At 39.1% G+C, this 18,931-nt stretch overlaps 1 protein-coding gene across 4 annotated transcripts in view; it reads right to left on the bottom strand.

Annotated features, from left to right (window-relative positions):
• Positions 1-18,931, bottom strand: part of ADAMTSL1 (ADAMTS like 1) — a 489,535-nt gene that overhangs the window by 187,365 nt on the left and 283,239 nt on the right. For all 4 annotated transcript variants that reach the window (XM_087886305.1, XM_034410498.3, XM_087886306.1 and 1 more), the window contains one exon: positions 13,190-13,235. In XM_087886305.1, coding sequence (XP_087742431.1) covers positions 13,190-13,235 — 46 coding nt within the window. The remainder of the gene's footprint in view (positions 1-13,189; positions 13,236-18,931) is intronic.

Here is an 18,931-nt window from a genome sequence, read left to right as displayed (position 1 = left end):
ATCAGGGGTGAAATGCTCCCGGTTCGCCCGATCTGGTAGCGATGGAGGTGGGTGGTAGCAAAAATCCCTGCTTCCCCCCCCCCCCATTGCCCAGCTGAGCCGCACAATCATCAGAGGCGCTTTTTTTTAATTGTTAAAAGCATTTTTTCTATAACCTCTTCGGCTGAAAAAATGCTTTTAAAAGTAAAAAAAAACCTCTGATGATCCCGCGGCTCAGCTGGGATCATCAGAGTCTTTTTAAAGCATTTTTTCTACAACCTCTTTGGCCAAAGAGGTTATAGAAAAAATGTTTTTAAAAGGAAAAAAAGCTTCTGCCAATCAGGCAACTCAGCTGGGATCGTCAGAGGCTTAAAAAAAAAAGAAAGCCTCTGCTGATCAGGCAAGTCAGCTGGGATCGTCAGAGGCTTTTTAAAAAAAAGAAAGCCTCTGCCGATCAGGCAAGTCAGCTGGGATCGTCAGAGGCTTTTCAGCCGAAGAGGTTGTAGAAAAAATGGTTTTAAAAGTTAAAAAAAAAAAAGTTGGCCATGCCCACTCAAGTCATATTATCCCCCCCACACACACCAAGCCACGCCCACAGAACCGGTAGTAACAATTTTTACATTTCATCACTGATATTAATCCTAAAACTTGACTCTTTGGATGCTCCATTTTGAATTTAGAAGGAGTAAGGTCCCCCCCCCCAGCTGTTGGACAGCTCTATGGTTTACCCTTGCAGGTCTCTCTTGAACGTTTATTTATAATCATGATTGATTGGTGATTCCAAGGCCTCAACTAGAATTCTGATATCTGGGCTGTAAAACTGTGGACCACTAGATGGCAGTAAGGAGTAGTCTCTGTCTCTGAGACCAATTAATGGCTATCCTGATTATTTGAGACCAGCTACAGAAAAAATACAGATTTGTTTGTTTGTTTATTTGTTTATGAAAGAGACTCTTTCCCAGCTAAGTTATATTTCTTGGATGGAATTGTCTAAGGAGAGAACTGTCTTAGTGGTATCACCTTAGTTGTAAAATATCATTTCCAGAAATGCTCACTAACACAAATTATTTAATTTCTGGAGCTTTAGATGAATAACTTTTTTTAAAAAAAATCTTAGGATTTTGAAGGGATTTATGGGATTTTTATGGGTTATATTTTTTGCTTTCAAAAGTTTTAGTATTATATTGCTTTGCATGCATAGTTTTAATATTAATTTTAAACTAAGTTTAAATAGTGTACATCACTAAGATATCATGTTAAGGGCTTCATTGTAATATTGTAAATGAAGTTTAAAAAAACAAAGTGCTGACTTGGAGCTAGAGAACTAGGATTCAGATGAATTCTTAATTGTGACTTAGTGGGGAATTTGGGAACTCAATCTTTTCCAGCTTCACCAGTTTCCTTTAAATATGAGTTGCAATAATCACAGCTCATGAAAATTTATTGTGGGGGGAAAAACAAAATAATTAGAAAATTGTTTAGGGTACATAAAGCATTAGTGAAAGATACATTACCAGTTGTAATTACTGCTGCAAGATTTTGTTGCACATTCATTCCAAGAAATTTAAAAAAGTGATTTTATTCTACATAAATTATTACACTTTAATGTAAAAGGATAGCTTGTGGGTTTGGGGCCCATGCCTCAGTGCCTCACTCTTGTAATTTTACTTTCCAATGGACAATTTTTCTCTCAACCACAATCATAGGCTCTAGTTTCTTTTAGTTTTTCAAAAAGTGAATGACTTAACACACACACACACACACGCACACAATACATTTTGCTACAAGATGCTAGATTAGACCTGCAGTACATTCCAATTTCAGCCTCAGCTGATTCTCGTATCTTTACTTGTATAATCTAGAACCAACAAGTTTCTCTTTCTGTACAAAAAGTGAGAAGAGACAGAACACACAACAGTCCGAGCAATACACAGTAGGAACTATTTCCTGACTACTGAATAAAAAACAAAAGCTCACAAAAGCATTCTCTTTGTAAAATCCATGGAATTATACTCGACACCACAGGACCTTGATTTCTGATTCAGCCATATAAGATGTCTTTAAAACATAACTCACACAACTGCATTTTAATACTTATCTGACAGAGCTTTTCTTTCCCTCGAATGTTATCTTAATCTCCCTCCTTACAACTCATGCTGATATTTCCATAAAAACAATTTTGATTTTAAAGATGGCCAACAATTCCTTACATGCACAGTATCTTTTCTTTGACTTCAAACGTATCATTCTATCGTAAAATTTCTTCCCTCCTTACAAACAGCAATACTTTCTACCATGGTCCTTATGTGTCCTCAGCATGACTAATAATCATAAAGAGTTCTTATTAAACATTTCGATACAGACAGTCCTCATTTAATGGCCCGAATTGGGACCGGGATTTCCACTGTTAAGTGATGCAGTCACTAGGCAAATATCATGTGACCACACCAGTGGTGGGTTTCAAAATTTTTTTACTACCGGTTCTGTGGGTGTGGCTTGGGGGGGTCATGGCTTGGGGGGCATGGCAGGGGAAGGATACGGTAAAATCTCCATTCCCTCCCCAATCCAGGGAAGGTTACTGCAAAATCCCCATTTCCTCCCGATCAACTGGCACTCGGGAGGCAGAGAATAGATTGGGGCATGGCCAGTCAGAGGTGATATTTATCTGTTCTCTGAACTACTCAAAATTTTCACTACCGGTTCTCCAGAACTGGTCAGAACCTGCTGAAACCCACCTCTGGACCACACTGCTTAATGATGGCAGCTTTGGCAGTCATGGTTATGATCGTTAGGCTGGTTGAGATACTGTTGTTAGATGAGGACCTCATGCTTCTCCTGCCCTGCCACTATTGCCTCTGTTTCAATCTCCTCAAGCACCAATATCCCCATCATCTCTGCCCTTTTGGTTGCAGCCACCTCTGTCAGCTTGCACCTCTGCTGTTCTGTACTCTTGTCACCTTCCGTTGACCTTCCCTTGCTGAGGAGCACCCAGTCTAGTTCTTCACAGCTGCTGGCTCTGCAAGGTCTTCCCAAGGTATGAAGCTTCAGGAAGGCTGTGCACTGGCAGCAGCTCTTGTGAAGAGCCAGGCTGTACATGGCTCACCAACAGCAGGGGAAGAAGACAGCAAAAGTCAGTCTTCTGGGGGTGGAGCAGGATGATGGAACGCAAGAAGATAGGGTGCAAGGGTACAATGTAGAGGTGGCAAGGTGGCAGAGGTGGTGGAGTGCGAGGCAGGGTGGATGCAGGACAGAAAGGGTGGCAGAGTAGGAGGCAGCCTAAAGGAAGAGATTGAGGTGGAGACATGTGGGTGTGGAGAGTTATAGCACTTCTGAAGTCATAAATGGAGAGGGCTGCCAAGTGCTCAAATTTTGATAATGTAACTGTGGAGGTTACATAATATTTATTTATTTATTTATTTATTTATTTATTTATTTATTTATTTATTTATTTATTATTGCGATTTATATGCCGCCATTCTCCCGAGGGACTCAGGGCGGCTTACAAGAACAATATCCAATACAAATCCCAATAAAATTAAAATCAACAACCCAATTAAAACAATTTAAAATTATTTTTATTTATTTTTATTTTATTTTATTTTGAATTTATTTTGAATCTCCCTGAGGACTCAGGGCGGTGAACAGCCAAGTAAAAACATCAAGTACAAATATTAAAATACAGTTAATATATATATATATATATAAATTTGGCCCCATTAATTAAAAACAATAAACAAAACACTTAAAAACACTTAAAAAATTAGGCCAGCCCGGCTTGCTAGAAAAGGAAGGTTTTAAGGGCACGGCGGAAGGCACTGAGGTCTTGGATTCTCCTTATCTCTGGAGGCAATTGATTCCAGAGGGTAGGTGCCCCCACAGAGAAGACCCTCCCCCTGGGGGTCACCAGCCTGCACTGTTTGGCTGATGGCACCCCGAGGAGGCCCTCTCTGTGGGAGCGCACGGGTCGATGGGAGGTCGTCGGTGGCAGCAGGCGGTCTCGAAGATAGCTAGGCCCTATGCCATGGAGCGCTTTAAAGGTGATAACCAACACCTTGAAGCGCACCCGGAAGACCACTGGGAGCCAGTGCAGCTCGCGCAGGAGCGGTGTTACATGGGAGCGCCATGCTGCTCCCGTCACTACCCGCGCTGCTGCGTTCTGGACCAGTTGGAGCCTCCGGGTGCTCCTCAAGGGGAGCCCCATGTAGAGAGCGTTGCTGTAGTCAAGGCGAGAGGTGACGAGGGCATGAGTGACTGTGCACAGGGAATCCCGATCAAGAAAGGGCCGCAACTGTCGGATCAGGCGAACCTGACAAAAGGTCCCCCTGGTTACAGCCGTCAGATATTCCTCCAAGGACTGCTGCCTATCCAGGAGGACTCCCAGATTGTGAGCCCTCTCTGTGGGGGCCAACGACTCGCCCCCAATAGTCAGTCAACAATGTACACCCATAACGGATCAGTTAAGTTGACGAAAGAGCCACGTCTTCAACTCACGACGGAAGGAAAGGAGGTCGGGGGCTGTTCTGAGCTCGGTGGGCAAATCATTCCAGAGGGTCGGGGCTCCCACAGAGAACACTCTCCTCCTGGGGGCTGTCAGCCGACATTGTTGGGCTGAAGGCACTCTGAGGAGGCCCACTCTGTGAGAGCGCACGGGACGGTGGGAGAGCAGCTGGAGATGGTCCTGCAAGTACCCCGGACCTAAGCCATGAAGGGCTTTATAGGTAAGCACCAGCACCTTGAAACGAATCCGGAACGCCACCAGCAGCCAGTGCAGCTCGCGGAGGAGAGGTGTTACACGGGAGTATCGAGAAGCCCCTGTAATTACCCGCGTGGCCACATTCTGGACTAGCTGGAGCCTCCAGATGCATCCCAAGGGCAGCCCCATGTAGAGGGTGTTACAATAGTCCAACCTAGAGGTAATGAGGGCGTGAGTGACCGTGGCAAGGTCACTTACACAATAATAATCATTATTATGTTAATGAATTAATATGTTAATATTAATGTAAATAATATTCATTCAACGCTGAACAAATACTTGTTAAATGAGTTAGAAAGTCTGTTAGAGTAATTTTGCAACCTCTCGCATCTCATACATACCTCAGAAAGCCAGGGATTCTATAATTAAACAAAAGAGAAGCACATCTCCTGCAACAGTGAATGGGAGCCAGGGTGGATAAAAATCAATGATTTTTTTAAAAAAATCAAAAAAAATCAGATTTTTTTGATTTAAATCTGATTTTTTTGATTTTTATCGAATTTATTTTAATAAAAAACTTTTGGGGTAAAAATCTATCGTAAAATAGTTTTCTATTTAAGATACATAAATAATTTAGTTTATTTAGCATGAAATGGAGCTTAGTTATGTAGCATGAGCTTAGTTATTCTGCAACACTGGAACTATCGGTGAGTCAACAGTGGGTCAAAGGAGTAGCAGAGATGACAGTTGCTCTTTAAAAATTATGATTTAAATTGAGTTGATTTAAATCAAGCCTTTTTACTAGTGATTTAAATCATGATTTAAATTGTGATTTAAATCAACTCGATTTAAATCAAATCCACCCTGATGGGAGCATCATCCAAACGATGAAACAGCACAACTGGTTGGTGTACAAGGCTACAGCTAAAACACAATTTTAATCCAGAATAGTTAGGTTCCACTTCAGTGCCCTGCTGTGACTTCTGGGATTAAAATAATTTGTGAAAGATTGTAATCTCAGTGCTCTGCTCTAATGAACTTCTTCTAAAGGGATTAAGCTACACAAAAACTTCAGGTCTAGATTCTTTTTTATAGCAAAGATACCTTTATGCCATAATTTGTTTATCCTCTGATTTGCAAGCTGAAGGTAGCACTTCATCTAATAGCTTAGCCAGCTAATAACAACATAAAAGTTCATATTTTGGAAGTTATCTGCAATAAGGAGATAGGTGGAGACAAAGGTGATTGAGATGTAATAAGAGTTCATTTGTTTAGACCTTCTGATTTATCTTACATAATTAACTTGCAAGATTAGTTTTTCTCGCCATGTACATGTATACATCCGAACTAGACTATGTTGTTTCTCGGTGTCATATAATATATGTGGGCATGTACTGTGTTTCTCCAAAAAGAAGGTCAGGTCTTATTTTCTTTTGACCCCTGAAAAAACGGCTAGGCCTTCTTTTTGGAGGGTTCTAATTATTGACTCACCTCGCGGCCTCACCAGCCCCACCCAGCAGGAACCCGCTGCTGGCCCACTTCTTCTGTGACCACTTGCCGCCACTCTCACACATTGCCCCAACCTCCGTTTTGCCTTTAGATGCCTTCCAACAGGCATCTGAAGGCGAAACCGAGGCCAAGGCGATGAGTGCGAGTGGCGGCAAGTGGCTGCAGAAGAAGTGGCTGCAGAAGAAGGTGAGGCAGGTGCCGGGGTGTGTGAGGCCTGGTAAGTAGGGCAGCTCCACCCCCCATCCCCACCTTAGCTTATTTTTTACCTGTGTGCCTTGCCCCACCCCCTGCACCCCTGAGTGGGCAGGGTCTTAATTAAGGCTAATCTTGTGGGTGGGGCTTAATTTGATCACATGCACTCAAAAATGTGATAGGGCTTCTTTTCAAGGTGGGTCATCTTTTTGGAGAAACATGGTAGGTATATATATAATTTTGTATTTATTTATTTATTTAGTTAATTAATCAGTCAGTCAGTCAGTCAGTCAGTCAGTCATGTTTATGTAGTGTATATTGGAGATAGTGATCCTTTGAGAGCTGTATGCCACAAAATTTCATTTCAATGTATGTCGGTTAGTATACATTCAAAGCAGTGGTGGGTAGCCCCTGGTTAGGACCGGTTCGCAAGAACCAGTAGTAAAACCAGTGGGAGGCTCCGCCCACTGACCCGGACGTCATCATAGGTGATCTGTGCATGCGTGGGCGCGATGCGAACCGGTAGTAAAAGTAAGTAGAACCCACCCTGATTCAAAGTGACAATAAAGTTATTCTAAGTCTAATTTGCTTAATGTACAGAGAGGTAGATCCAGAATCTGTGAAGGGAATCGTACCAGACTGTCAAATTGAGAAAACGTATATTATTAAAATTTGAAAGGTGAACATTCAGGTCATCGCAGTTATGATTGCTCATGAATTTTTTTTTTTTTAAAAAAAGATTATTTTCAGGAGAATGAATCGGTGATTTTTTATTTATTTTTTGGTCAGTAAAAATAGAACATATTTGGCAGCTGAAGGTGACTCTGCAGGAAACAAAGGGGTGAAAGAACAGTGTTCAAAAACCATGTTTTATCGATCTCCAGTATGGCAGAGAAAGCAGTTTTAGAAGCTCCATCCAGCCAAGAAACATGTGAGTCACTTAAGAGTTTTGTTTACGCTTCATACCAAGGGTATATAATAACACAGCAAGTTCTAAAAATGTGTCTTTTTCTTTTGCTGCATTCAGGGTCATTTTCCAAGAAATAACAAAGGATAGCTTTCCTTCAGGGTCGCAGAATGGTTTCAGACAGATTGGCTTGGCTTCTTCTCCCTCAGATTTCTACCACAATTCAGAACACAAACAGCTCTTTCTTGCAACCAAAATTAAGAACTTCTGGGCTAGCTCTTTCCAACAGTAGAAGCAGAGTACTAAATTTTGAAATGCAGGAGGTCATCAGGATAGTCTCAACATCTCTGAAAAGATGTACATATATGCAGGTACCAACCTGCCTTCCATTGAGGATCTGTATACTGCACGAGTCAAAAAGAGGCTGTGAAAATATCTACAGACCCCTCGCATCCTGGACATAAATTGTTTCAACTTCTACCCTCAAAATGACGCTATAGTGCACTGCACACCAGAACAACTAGACACAAGGACAGTTTTTGCCCGAATGCCATCACTCTACTTAACAACTAATTCCCACAACACTTTCAAATAATTTACTAAGACTGTATTACTATTATTCTTCTCTTCCTTACTAGTATCTATCTCTTCCTGCTTATTACTATAACCACTTGCTTGTATCTTTCAATTTATATTGTTTTTACTTGTTTCTTTACTTGTTCAAAAGAATTTTGAACTATCTCGGCAACCTCTGTATAGAAGACAATGTAAAGACAGTTTTGTGAGGAGGTTATAGCATATAACATTTCCTACTCATTAATTTCAGTGCAAACATATTACTGTTTATGCAAGGATCAGGCTCATTTCGACTCACATCTCTAAATCAATTTCAAACACATACAGACAGGAAGGAAATGGAAAACAAAAACTGCATAGGATCATAGATTTCCCAGACCTGGATATATTAAATCCACAGGGCGGAAACATGTAATGTTTTTTTTTTAATGCTGAATGAATGTTTCCTTGAATCTTTGGGAGGGAAAAATGCTAAAAGATGTATTTCCATCATAAGAAAGCCTCTAACCAATGCTTGACTACCATACTGTTTTCTCAACAAAAAAAAAAGGGAGGGGAGGGGAAATATAATGCTAAATATTCCCAGAGGTCTATTATGAAAAAAACCCCACATATATTACTTTGGTTCTTTTATCAACTTTGTGGGGAAACTTCATTTCCAGTTACAAACCAGTTAGGAAACTGGAGTAGGAACATGGAGAGAAGTCACATTAGCCATGAAAGCTCACTAAGTGAGTTTGGGACACTTACTATCACGCTCAGCCCAACCAACAAGCTATGGTTGAGGCCGTGAGGATAAGTCTGGTAAAAGTGTGTTTGCTACACTGTATTGACCTTCCGGAAGAAAGGTGGACTAACTATAACAAACAAGATGATGTGATACATTCAGAGTTACCGCAATGAATAAGATCTGTTGAGAACTATTTTGTAGATGGAAAAATGCACGTAGGTCTATCTGAACTGCTATCTATCCAGTCTCCAGGTTATAGTGAATCCAAATTATTTTAGAATGGGGATGCTACCACTAGGATTTCCTTAGGCCTAACCATAACCATGATTATTCTGCTAAGAGGAGAGATAGAAAGCAGGAGAGTATGTAACCCCTGCTCCCATGGATCAGGTCAACTGTCTCTCTATTACACATCTCAAGGAAGGCAATACCTGTCACTAGTGACGACACTGTCTAATGACAGGGCCAAAAGATACCAAAGATCAGGTAAGCAGGCACAGATCTACAAGTTGTAACTTGGTGTGACTACCTTAAGAAAAGATTTGCTACTGGCTTGAATGTCCAGTAATGGCCTCCAAGAATCCGGCAACCGCGATAAGACTCTTAATGCACTTTTTTTGAGAGAAAGAGAGAAAAAATGGTGCATTGAATTATCTCTTGGCAGACAAAAATAAACCCCCAAGATGCAGCTCTAGTAAAATAAACAAACCTTAGTTACTGTAATTGCTGCCTTGGTTGCCAGGATTTTAAGAGGCACTACCCAGGAGGCATTGGCATGGCAATCTTTAATTATGGCACCTCCCACGTAGAATGAACCAAGTGTCTATCTTGCTCCTGATTAACGTTTTGCCCCCCACAAAATACTTTTCTGAAAAAACAATGGGAAAATAGGGGATGGGCTGAGGAGTATATCACTTCTTCTACTAGGCTGCAACCATTCTTTCATCAATTGATGTCCACTCAGCAACCACAGAAAAGTTCCTGACTTGCCTTCTCTGCAATTAATCAAAATAATCCTTTGGGGAGTAACTTTGTGGGACAGCAGAAGATAAAGAACAGGGATACCTTCACAGTTTATAGAAAGGAGCAGAACTTATACCAGTTTGTTGGTGTCTCTGTATGGGCATTATGTAAATTGGCTCAAAATTAGACCTTGGTCTCATCTTGATCTCATCTGTCTTTCTATGTCCCCTTTGTCCATGCAGTCTAATTCAAAAATTGATACAATAAGGGATTGCTTAGGATAATGCATGAGATCTCATTGCCACAGCCAACTCCCTCCAAATAACATTTCTAGATACTATATTTTTCCTTCTCCTCCAGTTAAAAAACATACTTCTAGTATGTACAAATAAACAATAAACTCAGAAAACTCTTATTTAGCAAAAAGAGAATGGTTTATGTTTAGCGGTGTCACTGCTGGGATTGTTGTTCTCAAGTTTTTGTTTTAGCACACAATGAACCATGTGTATAAATCTGTATGTATACTTTGTTATATCAACTACGGGTCAATTTTGCTACAGATTTGTTTCTCTTTACTCCACCGTTGCTGCTTAGAAGAATGATCTAGAACAGCAGCTTGGGCTATGCTTTAGGTATCATAGTAAACCCCTAAAATCAAGCTTTAATTAAACAAGTTTATAAATGAGAAATTATTTGGGACTGCCTAATGATTAACAAATGGATTATTTAGTATATTTTAATTTATAAATTGTAAAATAAATACTTTTTAAAATAGTGTGCAATTATGAATTGTTAACATATTTAAAAAAAAAGAAAACAAAAGAAAACAAAACAAAAAGGAGGATATAAAGCTCTTTCTGCAAATTCTGCTTAGTATTTCTCACTTATCCCAGGGGCATAGAATCTTATCTTTTTATAGACTGTTTTTAATACTAGAGTGTTTACAGATGAAAGCAGAAGATGTAGGGCAAGTAATAGAGAGCAATACTTAGAATCTACATAATACTCAAGTTCAGTTATTCCTAAAATACAGTCATGAAATACGCAACAAATTAGGAAACTCAAAGCTTTCCTCAAACCACCTCAAAAAGATCTGGAAGCTGAGGTAAGGAGCATTTTTAAAGCAATGGACAAAGCAAAATTTCTGGAGGGCTGAACGCTTCATAATGAGAGTGCCACAAAAAGGGTCATTGTTCCAAAGTGAACCCTCCTCCAGAGATCTCAGAGGAAAAATTGGAACATGTGACCCCACAATAAATTAGGGCAGAGGTGGGCTGCTGCCAGTTTGGATGAACTGGTAGTTGCGACCCGCATTATCCCGTCCTATATCGCCATGTTCTTAAAGCCGCATGCATGTGTGGAAGGTCCATGCATGAGCAAAGTGAGCGGGCACACGTGTGCGCCCACATTTTTGGTGCTGGGCGAACTGGTTGTTACAACTGGCAGCAGCCCACCACTGATTTAGGGCCTAATAAATCAATATCTGTACTGTAAAGCAACTTTGAAACAAATAGGTAATCAGTCCAATTTATGGACAATAAGCTTCATTCATGTTACTTGAGTATACTTCAAGTGATAAAGCCGTTAAGCAGCAACAAATTGACTGGTTAGTCCTAGGGCAGTGATGGCTAATCTTTTTGCCACGTGCGTGACCACACCCATAATTCTATGCAAAAACGGGCCGTTTTTGGCCTCCGGAGGGCCTCCTGGGGGGGTGGGGAAGGCCGTTTTTGTCCTCCCCAAACTCTTAGAGAGGCTGGGGACAGTAACAAATGGGCCTTCTGGTCCCACCGGAAGTTGGCAAACAGGCCATTTCTGGCCTCTGGGGGGGCCTCTGGGGGGTGGGGAAGGCTGTTTTCATCCTTCCCAGACTCTTAGAGAGGCTGGGGACAGTAACAAATGGGCCTTCTGGTCCCACCGGAAGTTGGCAAACAGGCCATTTCTGGCCTCTGGGGGGGCCTCTGGGGGGAGTGGGGAAGGCTGTTTTCATCCTTCCCAGACTGGCAGCAGCCCACCACTGATTTAGGACCTAATAAATCAATATCTGTACTGTAAAGCAACTTTGAAAGGGGAGTGGGGAAGGCTGTTTTCATCCTTCCCAGACTCTTAGAGATACTCTGCAGGCTGGGGACAGCAAAAAACAGGCCTTCCCCACCACCCCCCGAGGCCCTACAGAGGCAGGAAACAGCCTGTTTCCCTACTTCTGGTGGGCCCAGAAGCCCCGAAAATGAGCTCGCGTGGCCACTGATATGGCTACGTGTGCCACCTGTGGCATGCGTGCCATAGGTTCGCCATCATGGTCTTAGGGCAACCTCGCATAATAGATTCTTCCATAGTCAGATAATAATATGAACTATTGAAGAAATAGTTAATAGAATGGCAGCTGCTACGGAAATACTGCTGCATATCAAGTATGTTCCAAACTTGTATTTTGAATTAAGTAATTTTGAATTTGAATTGTCCTGTTGTCAATGGAGATTCTCAATCATCCAGGTCATGGTTGTCCCAAAGGTGCTTTTCCAAAAGGCAGCTGGATTTTCTTGGCTTTTTCCTTGAAACCGTTTTGCTTCTCATTCAAGAATTCAGAACTGAAGAAGCTTCTTGGATGAGAAGCAAAACATTTTCAAAGAAAAAGCCAAGAAAATCCAGTTGCCTTCTGGAAAAGCACTTCTTGGACAATTGTCCTGTTATTTTTAATCCTATGTGGAGATAGCCATTTTTAACTTCATTGGTATAATTTTAGGGCAATTTATAACATTTTTTGTTTCTTTGGTTTGATTAACTGTGGATCTCCGAAGCCTTAAAACTTGGACAAAAAGTATAGGCCAGCTTGTCTCTATGTAGTTCTGGTACTGAAGGTCAATTTCCAGTCTTCTAGGATTTTTGCATGCTTCTGACATTTGGGAGAGTTATCTGCAAATCTTTATTTTGCAGATAAATGTTTTCAGTATCATAGCCATAAGATAAGACCTACCCTAAGAACAACATTAAACAGGAAAAAAAAAAAGGCAAAAGTTGACAAACTTCAGCCTATAAACAAGAGCTTCAATTAAGGTGTAATCTCAGTTTCCCAGCAGGGGTGATCCAGCAACAACGAACTAACCCCAAGCAACAATTTAAATCCCATCAGCAGCTGTGACAATGTGTCTTTCATTTCTCTTCTGCAGAACCATGGTGTTTCTCTTGACTGGTATGAATTAGTCTGGTTGGTCTCCTCAATGTCCTGGTGAAGCAAAAGTGCCTCGCAGCTGGGACACAACCCACAAAGCCACAGGCAGCCTTATTTACCCAACCAGTTCTCCAGTTGTTCCCAACGAAGGAAGCACATCCCTGTCAACCTGGAGAGCTAATGCATCTTGTACACAACCAATAACATTTTGACCATAAATATGCTTGCATATGGCCATTATTTGACATTACATATTTCACTAATATAAACTTAATATTGTTTAGTCACTTCCTAATGTATCTCTTCAACATCGTGCCAAATGTTAAAGTTTTCTGCAGAGTAGAGGCATACCATAGAAAGGGCTTTTTAGTGATTCAATTAACCCTTTACACATGAAGAATGAGGAAAACAATTTCAGGACTACAGAAGATCTACTGTAGTAACATTTGAAAATCATTAATCTTTACTTACCACGTTACTGCATGTTCTATATCTAATATTCCGTCCTTCACAGCTCCTACATCCACAAAAAGGGGGAAAAAAGCACATATCACATACTAACCAGCAGAATGTTCCTAGTTGCTCAAGTAAAGGTCATCTCCATCTACCATTTACTAGTCATTTACATGGAATTCATCGTTCCAACTATTGAATCTTGTTACATGCATTTTTGCCACCATATATTTGTATGGGAGCAAAAGTACACATTCCACACTTCCACAGAAGCAATTTCTCTTGTTCTCTTGTTAAAACTTTTGTGCCTGCAAAATTGCATGGCAAGCATCAAGAAGAGAATACAATTTCCTAATTATAGTAAATTGTCCATAGGGTTTGCTATCCTTGTCTATTGTAGACAAGGTTCTCTTTACTTTAATAGGCTAACTTCTATTAATGTTATAACCATCTTCTTGATCTTCTTCAGATGTATGTGGTATTGTTTCCTATTCATTGGGCCAGGAAGCAGTTAAGAAAATAGTTACAAGAAAATTTAGCACAGGAGTTGTTGACAATCACCTATAGACATTCACTAAGTATTCATTAAAAAGTTTGGATATTGACATGACATAGATTTTTTTTATCCGCATGGTGACATTAATTGTGAAGTTGCTAAATCTCGCATGTCCAGTTATATTCAAACTAGGAGTACACAAAATAGCTAAACAGTGATGACCATAATATTACCATATAGTTAAATATATTTTTCATTGGGCAATGCCTTGGAAAGAAAAAAATACATTTGAACCAGCACTCTGAATTAACAAGCAATTTGATAGTCACATAGAATCATATCAACAGGCAAAGAGAAAAGGCCATTAGTATAGTCATTTTTCAAAAAAATAGAAAAGGCTGTTGCATTCAAAGGAGAAAACTTTGGTTTGTTGAAGGCTGTATTCCTTTAGGGTACCTGTATTTCATTATAATTAGAGCTATGGTGGCGCAGTAGTTAGAATGCAGTACTGTAGGCTACTTCTGCTGACTGCCGATTGCAGTCAGTTTGGCAGTTCAAATCTCACCAGGCTCAAGGTTGACTCGGTCTTCCATCCTTCAGAGTTTGGTTAATATGAAGACCCAGATTGTTGGGGGCAATATGCTGACTCTGTAAACTGCTTAGAAAGGGCTGTAAAGCACTGTGAAACACTATATACGTTTAAATGCTATTGCTAAGTGCTATTTTTTAAAATCAATATTAAAAATTAAAATCCGTAACACTGCTGGATATGCTTCACAGTCTATCATAATATCTACCAATAACATTGTATATTTACTCATTACTTACATTTCTTTAAGTTTCAGTTTTCTGATGAAAATTCCATAAATTAGGCTAGAATTTTTTCTATCTTAGTACAGTTTGGCCCAAACAATGTCACACAAAGAGAAACAGTGAATTAAGTTGTGTTTCCCCAAATGAACCCATTTAATCAGATTCCTTGGAGATGCCTGGGGACATTGTTCCCTACAATCTAACTGCTTGTTTACTCAGTTTGTAGAAAATGTACTATCTATATATTTATATTTTTAAAATGTATACTGACATACAAATTATAGCCATATGTTTAGATATTAATGCCACATTACATATCATCGTGGTTGCTGCAAACAATTTTTTTCACTGATCATAAACCATCATCCCTATTTCTTTTTCTTTTTTTTTAAATTGCAGACTTTTTAAAAAATAAACCATGTTTTCTGTTGCATTTGTAACTGAATAGTGTAAGGCTACTTTTAACAATGCTTAAAAGAAGCTTTCCATAGCATGTGACGGAAATCCAACTAATATGTCCTCAACAGTCCTCAACCTATGACCACAATTCAGCCCAACATTTCTGTTGTTAAGTGAGACATTTGTTAAGGGAGTTTTGTCGCATTTTACGGCCTTTCTTGCCACAGTTATTAAGTGAATCACTGCAGTTGATAAGTTAGTCACACGGTTGTTAAGTGAATCTGGCTTCCCCTTTGATTTTGCTTGTCAAAAGTTTGCAAAAGGTGATCACATGACCTTGGGATACAACAACGGTCATAAGTATGAACCAGTTGCCAAGCACTGAATTTTGATCACGTGATCATGGGGCCTGCTACAAAGGTCACAAGTATGAAAAGTGGTCTTAAGTCACTTTTTTCAGTCCGTTGTAACTTTGAACAGACACTAAATGAATTGTTTTAAGTCGAGGACTACCTGTATAATAACAGAGGGAGGCAGACAGACAACTCATATGGCTACAACTGGGCCAGCAGCTGGGGGAAAGAACCAGGTCTTTAGGACCTCCTTAAAACAATGAGATGAACAATTTTGGAGGGGATGGGCCTCATTTTCATAAAGTAGATACAGTAGTATTGCAGACAAGTACAGGTATCAGAAAGAAGAAGGAGGCAGATGATAACCTGTTGCAATATTTTCAGGATCAGACTCAATAAGATTAGCAAGAGTTAAAGATTTAACTATATATTCTTTTATTTACATTAGGCATTCTATATTCACTGAATATTCACAGATAGAAGCGAGGGAAAGGGTGTAGGTAGCTCCTTATATATACAATGGGTGGAGCTATATGTGGGAGTGGTGAATTATGAATACATTAAGAAGTGAAGAATAAGTTAACCCCTGATACCCTGTCTGTACACTATTTACACATTAGAGAATAAGGCATTTACATCTGACAAATCCCCCTCTAAATGCCGATTCGTTATACAACACCAGTTACACTCAGATTCAGGACAATACAAAACATACAACTTAGAGGTTAAATATTTATGCTGTTTAGAAGGTAAAGGCTTTGTCAATATATCAGCTAATTGTTCTGAAGTGTCGCAATGCACTGCTTTAATAAATCCATCCTGAGATAATTGTCTCACATGTTTAAATTTTATATCTATATGTCTGGACCTTTGTCCAATGGCATCGGATCTAGATATTTCAATGGCTGCTTTATTGTCTTCATGCATAACAAAGGGCAGAGCAGGTTTTTTCCAGACATCTGAAATTAAATCATTAAACCATACAAGGTTATTTGCGGCTTTGGATAAACAAACATATTCCGCTTCTGTCGTTGAAGTAGCCACTAGTTCTTGTTTACCAGTGTACCAGTAAACTGGACAGTCATTTAAGAGAAATACATAACCAGATGTACTTTTTCTGCATGAGGTGTCTCCAGCCCAATCTGCATCTGCATAACACGTAAGCTTTGGTTCTTTAATATCATTAGGCTCTAACATTAAACAAAAGTCTAGTGTACTTTTTAGATATCTTAAAATTCTTTTAACAGCTTCCCAGTGGTACATTGTTGGTTTGCTGACATGCCTAGATAATAAATTGAGTGGTAAAGCGATATCTGGTCTAGTCCAATTAGATATGTAAAGGAGTGAACCTATGATTGATCTATAGAATGTATTGTCCTTGAACTCGGGAGAAGATTCATCAGAATTTCTTAGAAAGTCAGTTTGCATAGGGGTATCACAAGGTTTGGCATTGTTTAAGTTGCATTTATTTAAAAGTTCTATGATCTTATCTCTCTGGGTAAGTTTGAATCCCCTTTTTGTCTTATTAATTTGGACACCAAGGTATTTGTTTACCTTGCCTAAAGATTTCAATGAGAAATGCTCATTTAGTTTAGTTACAAAAGTTTCTCTTCTTTCTTTATGTTTTCCTATGTATAAAATGTCATCCACATAAATCAATACAAATTCAATGTAATCATCACTCCTCTTGACAAAGAAACAATTATCAGCAGTGGTAGCGTTGAAGTCCATGGTCTTAAGTACTTTTACTAAACAATCATACCACCGTTTACCAGATTGTTTTAGCCCGTATAAACTCTTGTTTAACAACCAAGTCTCATTTCTGTTTGTGTATTGACTATGAGGTGCTCTCACGTATATTTCTTTATCTAATTTTGCGTGTAGGTACGCAGTCTGTATGTCATATTGGAATACATCAAGATTGAGTGCTGATGCTACCACTAGAGCTGTTTTGACACTCTCTGTTCTTACAGTGGGGGAATACGTGTCAGTATAGTCCTCCGGATATTTCTGTGCATAACCCTGTGCAACTAATCTAGCTTTGTATAGAGTATTTCCTCCCTCTAAATTCTTAATTTTATATATCCATCTGGTACCAATAATTGTCTTATCTTTAGGTGCATTTGCAGGTGTAAATATATTTAGTCCTTGTAAACTTTCCATCTCTTTCTTCATTGCTAATTCCCATTTTTCCTTTTCTTCGTGAGGAAGTTTTAACACTTCCTCGTATGTATTGGGTGTTGTTGGTTCACCATTCATGTGCATTACATAATCCTTGTATTTATTTGGCATTTGATTTCTGGTGTTTCTAATGATTTTTTCGGGTTTACTATCGTTATCATGCAAATATCTTGCTTCCTTTTTTGTTAGTGTGTCTGTCTTTATTTTGAGTTGGCTATTTGTCCAAGTTTTGGTTTTGTTTTTATATTTGTTGATATTTTGCTTTTCTATAGTCCCTTTCTCATGAGATTTTGTATCTTCATGTTTATTTGGGAATATCTCATTAAGATGTAATTTAGACCAGTTAGCTTGTTCATGGAACACAGCTGTTCTGGAGACTATAAATTTGTTGTTACTATCAATGAATCTGTATCCTTTAGTGCCAGTCTCATATCCCATAAATCTGAGTCTCCTGGACACATTTTCTCCCTTTCTTCTTAATTGTTTAGGTATGTGTACGTCTGCTGTGACTCCAAATATATGCATGTGTGCTAATTTTGGTTTTCTATTATACATCACTTCATATGGTGTCTTATTTACAATGCTGGACCATGTTCTATTTTGTGTGTAATTTGAATAATGTAAGGCTTCTGACCAGAATTGTTTGCTTAAGCCAGCATCTTCCAATGTGCATCTAATCATGGTTTGTAATGTGGAATTTTTTCTCTCTGCAATCCCGTTTTGGAACGCAGAAAATGGACTAGATGTGTAATGTAACATTCCTTTGTCTTTAACCATTGTGAGAATTCTTTAGACATGAATTCGCATCCTCTGTCTGTCATAATTTGTTTTATTTTGATGTTGTGTTGTGTTTCTATGCGTTTGTAAAATTCTTTAAATTTTTGAAATGTTTCATCTTTGTGTTTTAATGTATAAACAAATCCATAGCGGCTATAATCGTCCACTATTGTCAGGAAGTAACGTTTCCTATAAGTGATTGATGGAGTTAATGGACCAACTAAGTCCATGTGTACTAAATCAAAAATTTTGTTAGTTGATCTGGTAGATTTTCTTGGCCTGGGACTAGTTTTTAGTTTTGTAGATTTACATACTGAGCATTCCAGATAATTTTCACAATTTTTTATTTTAACACCTTCTGCGTGTTCAGTCATTTTTTGCACTACAGGAAAACTGGCATGTCCTAACTTCCTATGCAATATGTGAGCACACTCATCATGAATTGGTTTACCTATCTTTGGCTTCTTATCGTTGTGTGCATCTGTGTGATCATGAGATATTTTACATTCATCATTGTCACTGTTGCTAACATTCTCATCATCTATTTCAATACAATCTTCCATATTTGAATCAATGTTATGTAACCATTTTTCTTTTGTTATCAGATAAGGTAGTCCTCCTTTAGTCACCACAGTGCCTACATTTATTTTATTCTTTTCCAAAGTTGCCTTTCCTTTTGAAAAGACAATGTTAATGTCAGAATCTCTGCTTAGTTTTATGGCACTTAATATGTTATGAGGT

Source organism: Pantherophis guttatus, chromosome 2, assembly GCF_059756535.1.
Source record: "Pantherophis guttatus breed Tessera chromosome 2, ASM5975653v1, whole genome shotgun sequence".
Lineage (NCBI taxonomy): Eukaryota > Metazoa > Chordata > Lepidosauria > Squamata > Colubridae > Pantherophis > Pantherophis guttatus.
The sequence above is the reverse complement of the archived record's forward strand: the minus strand, read 5'-3'. Positions and strand labels throughout refer to the sequence as shown.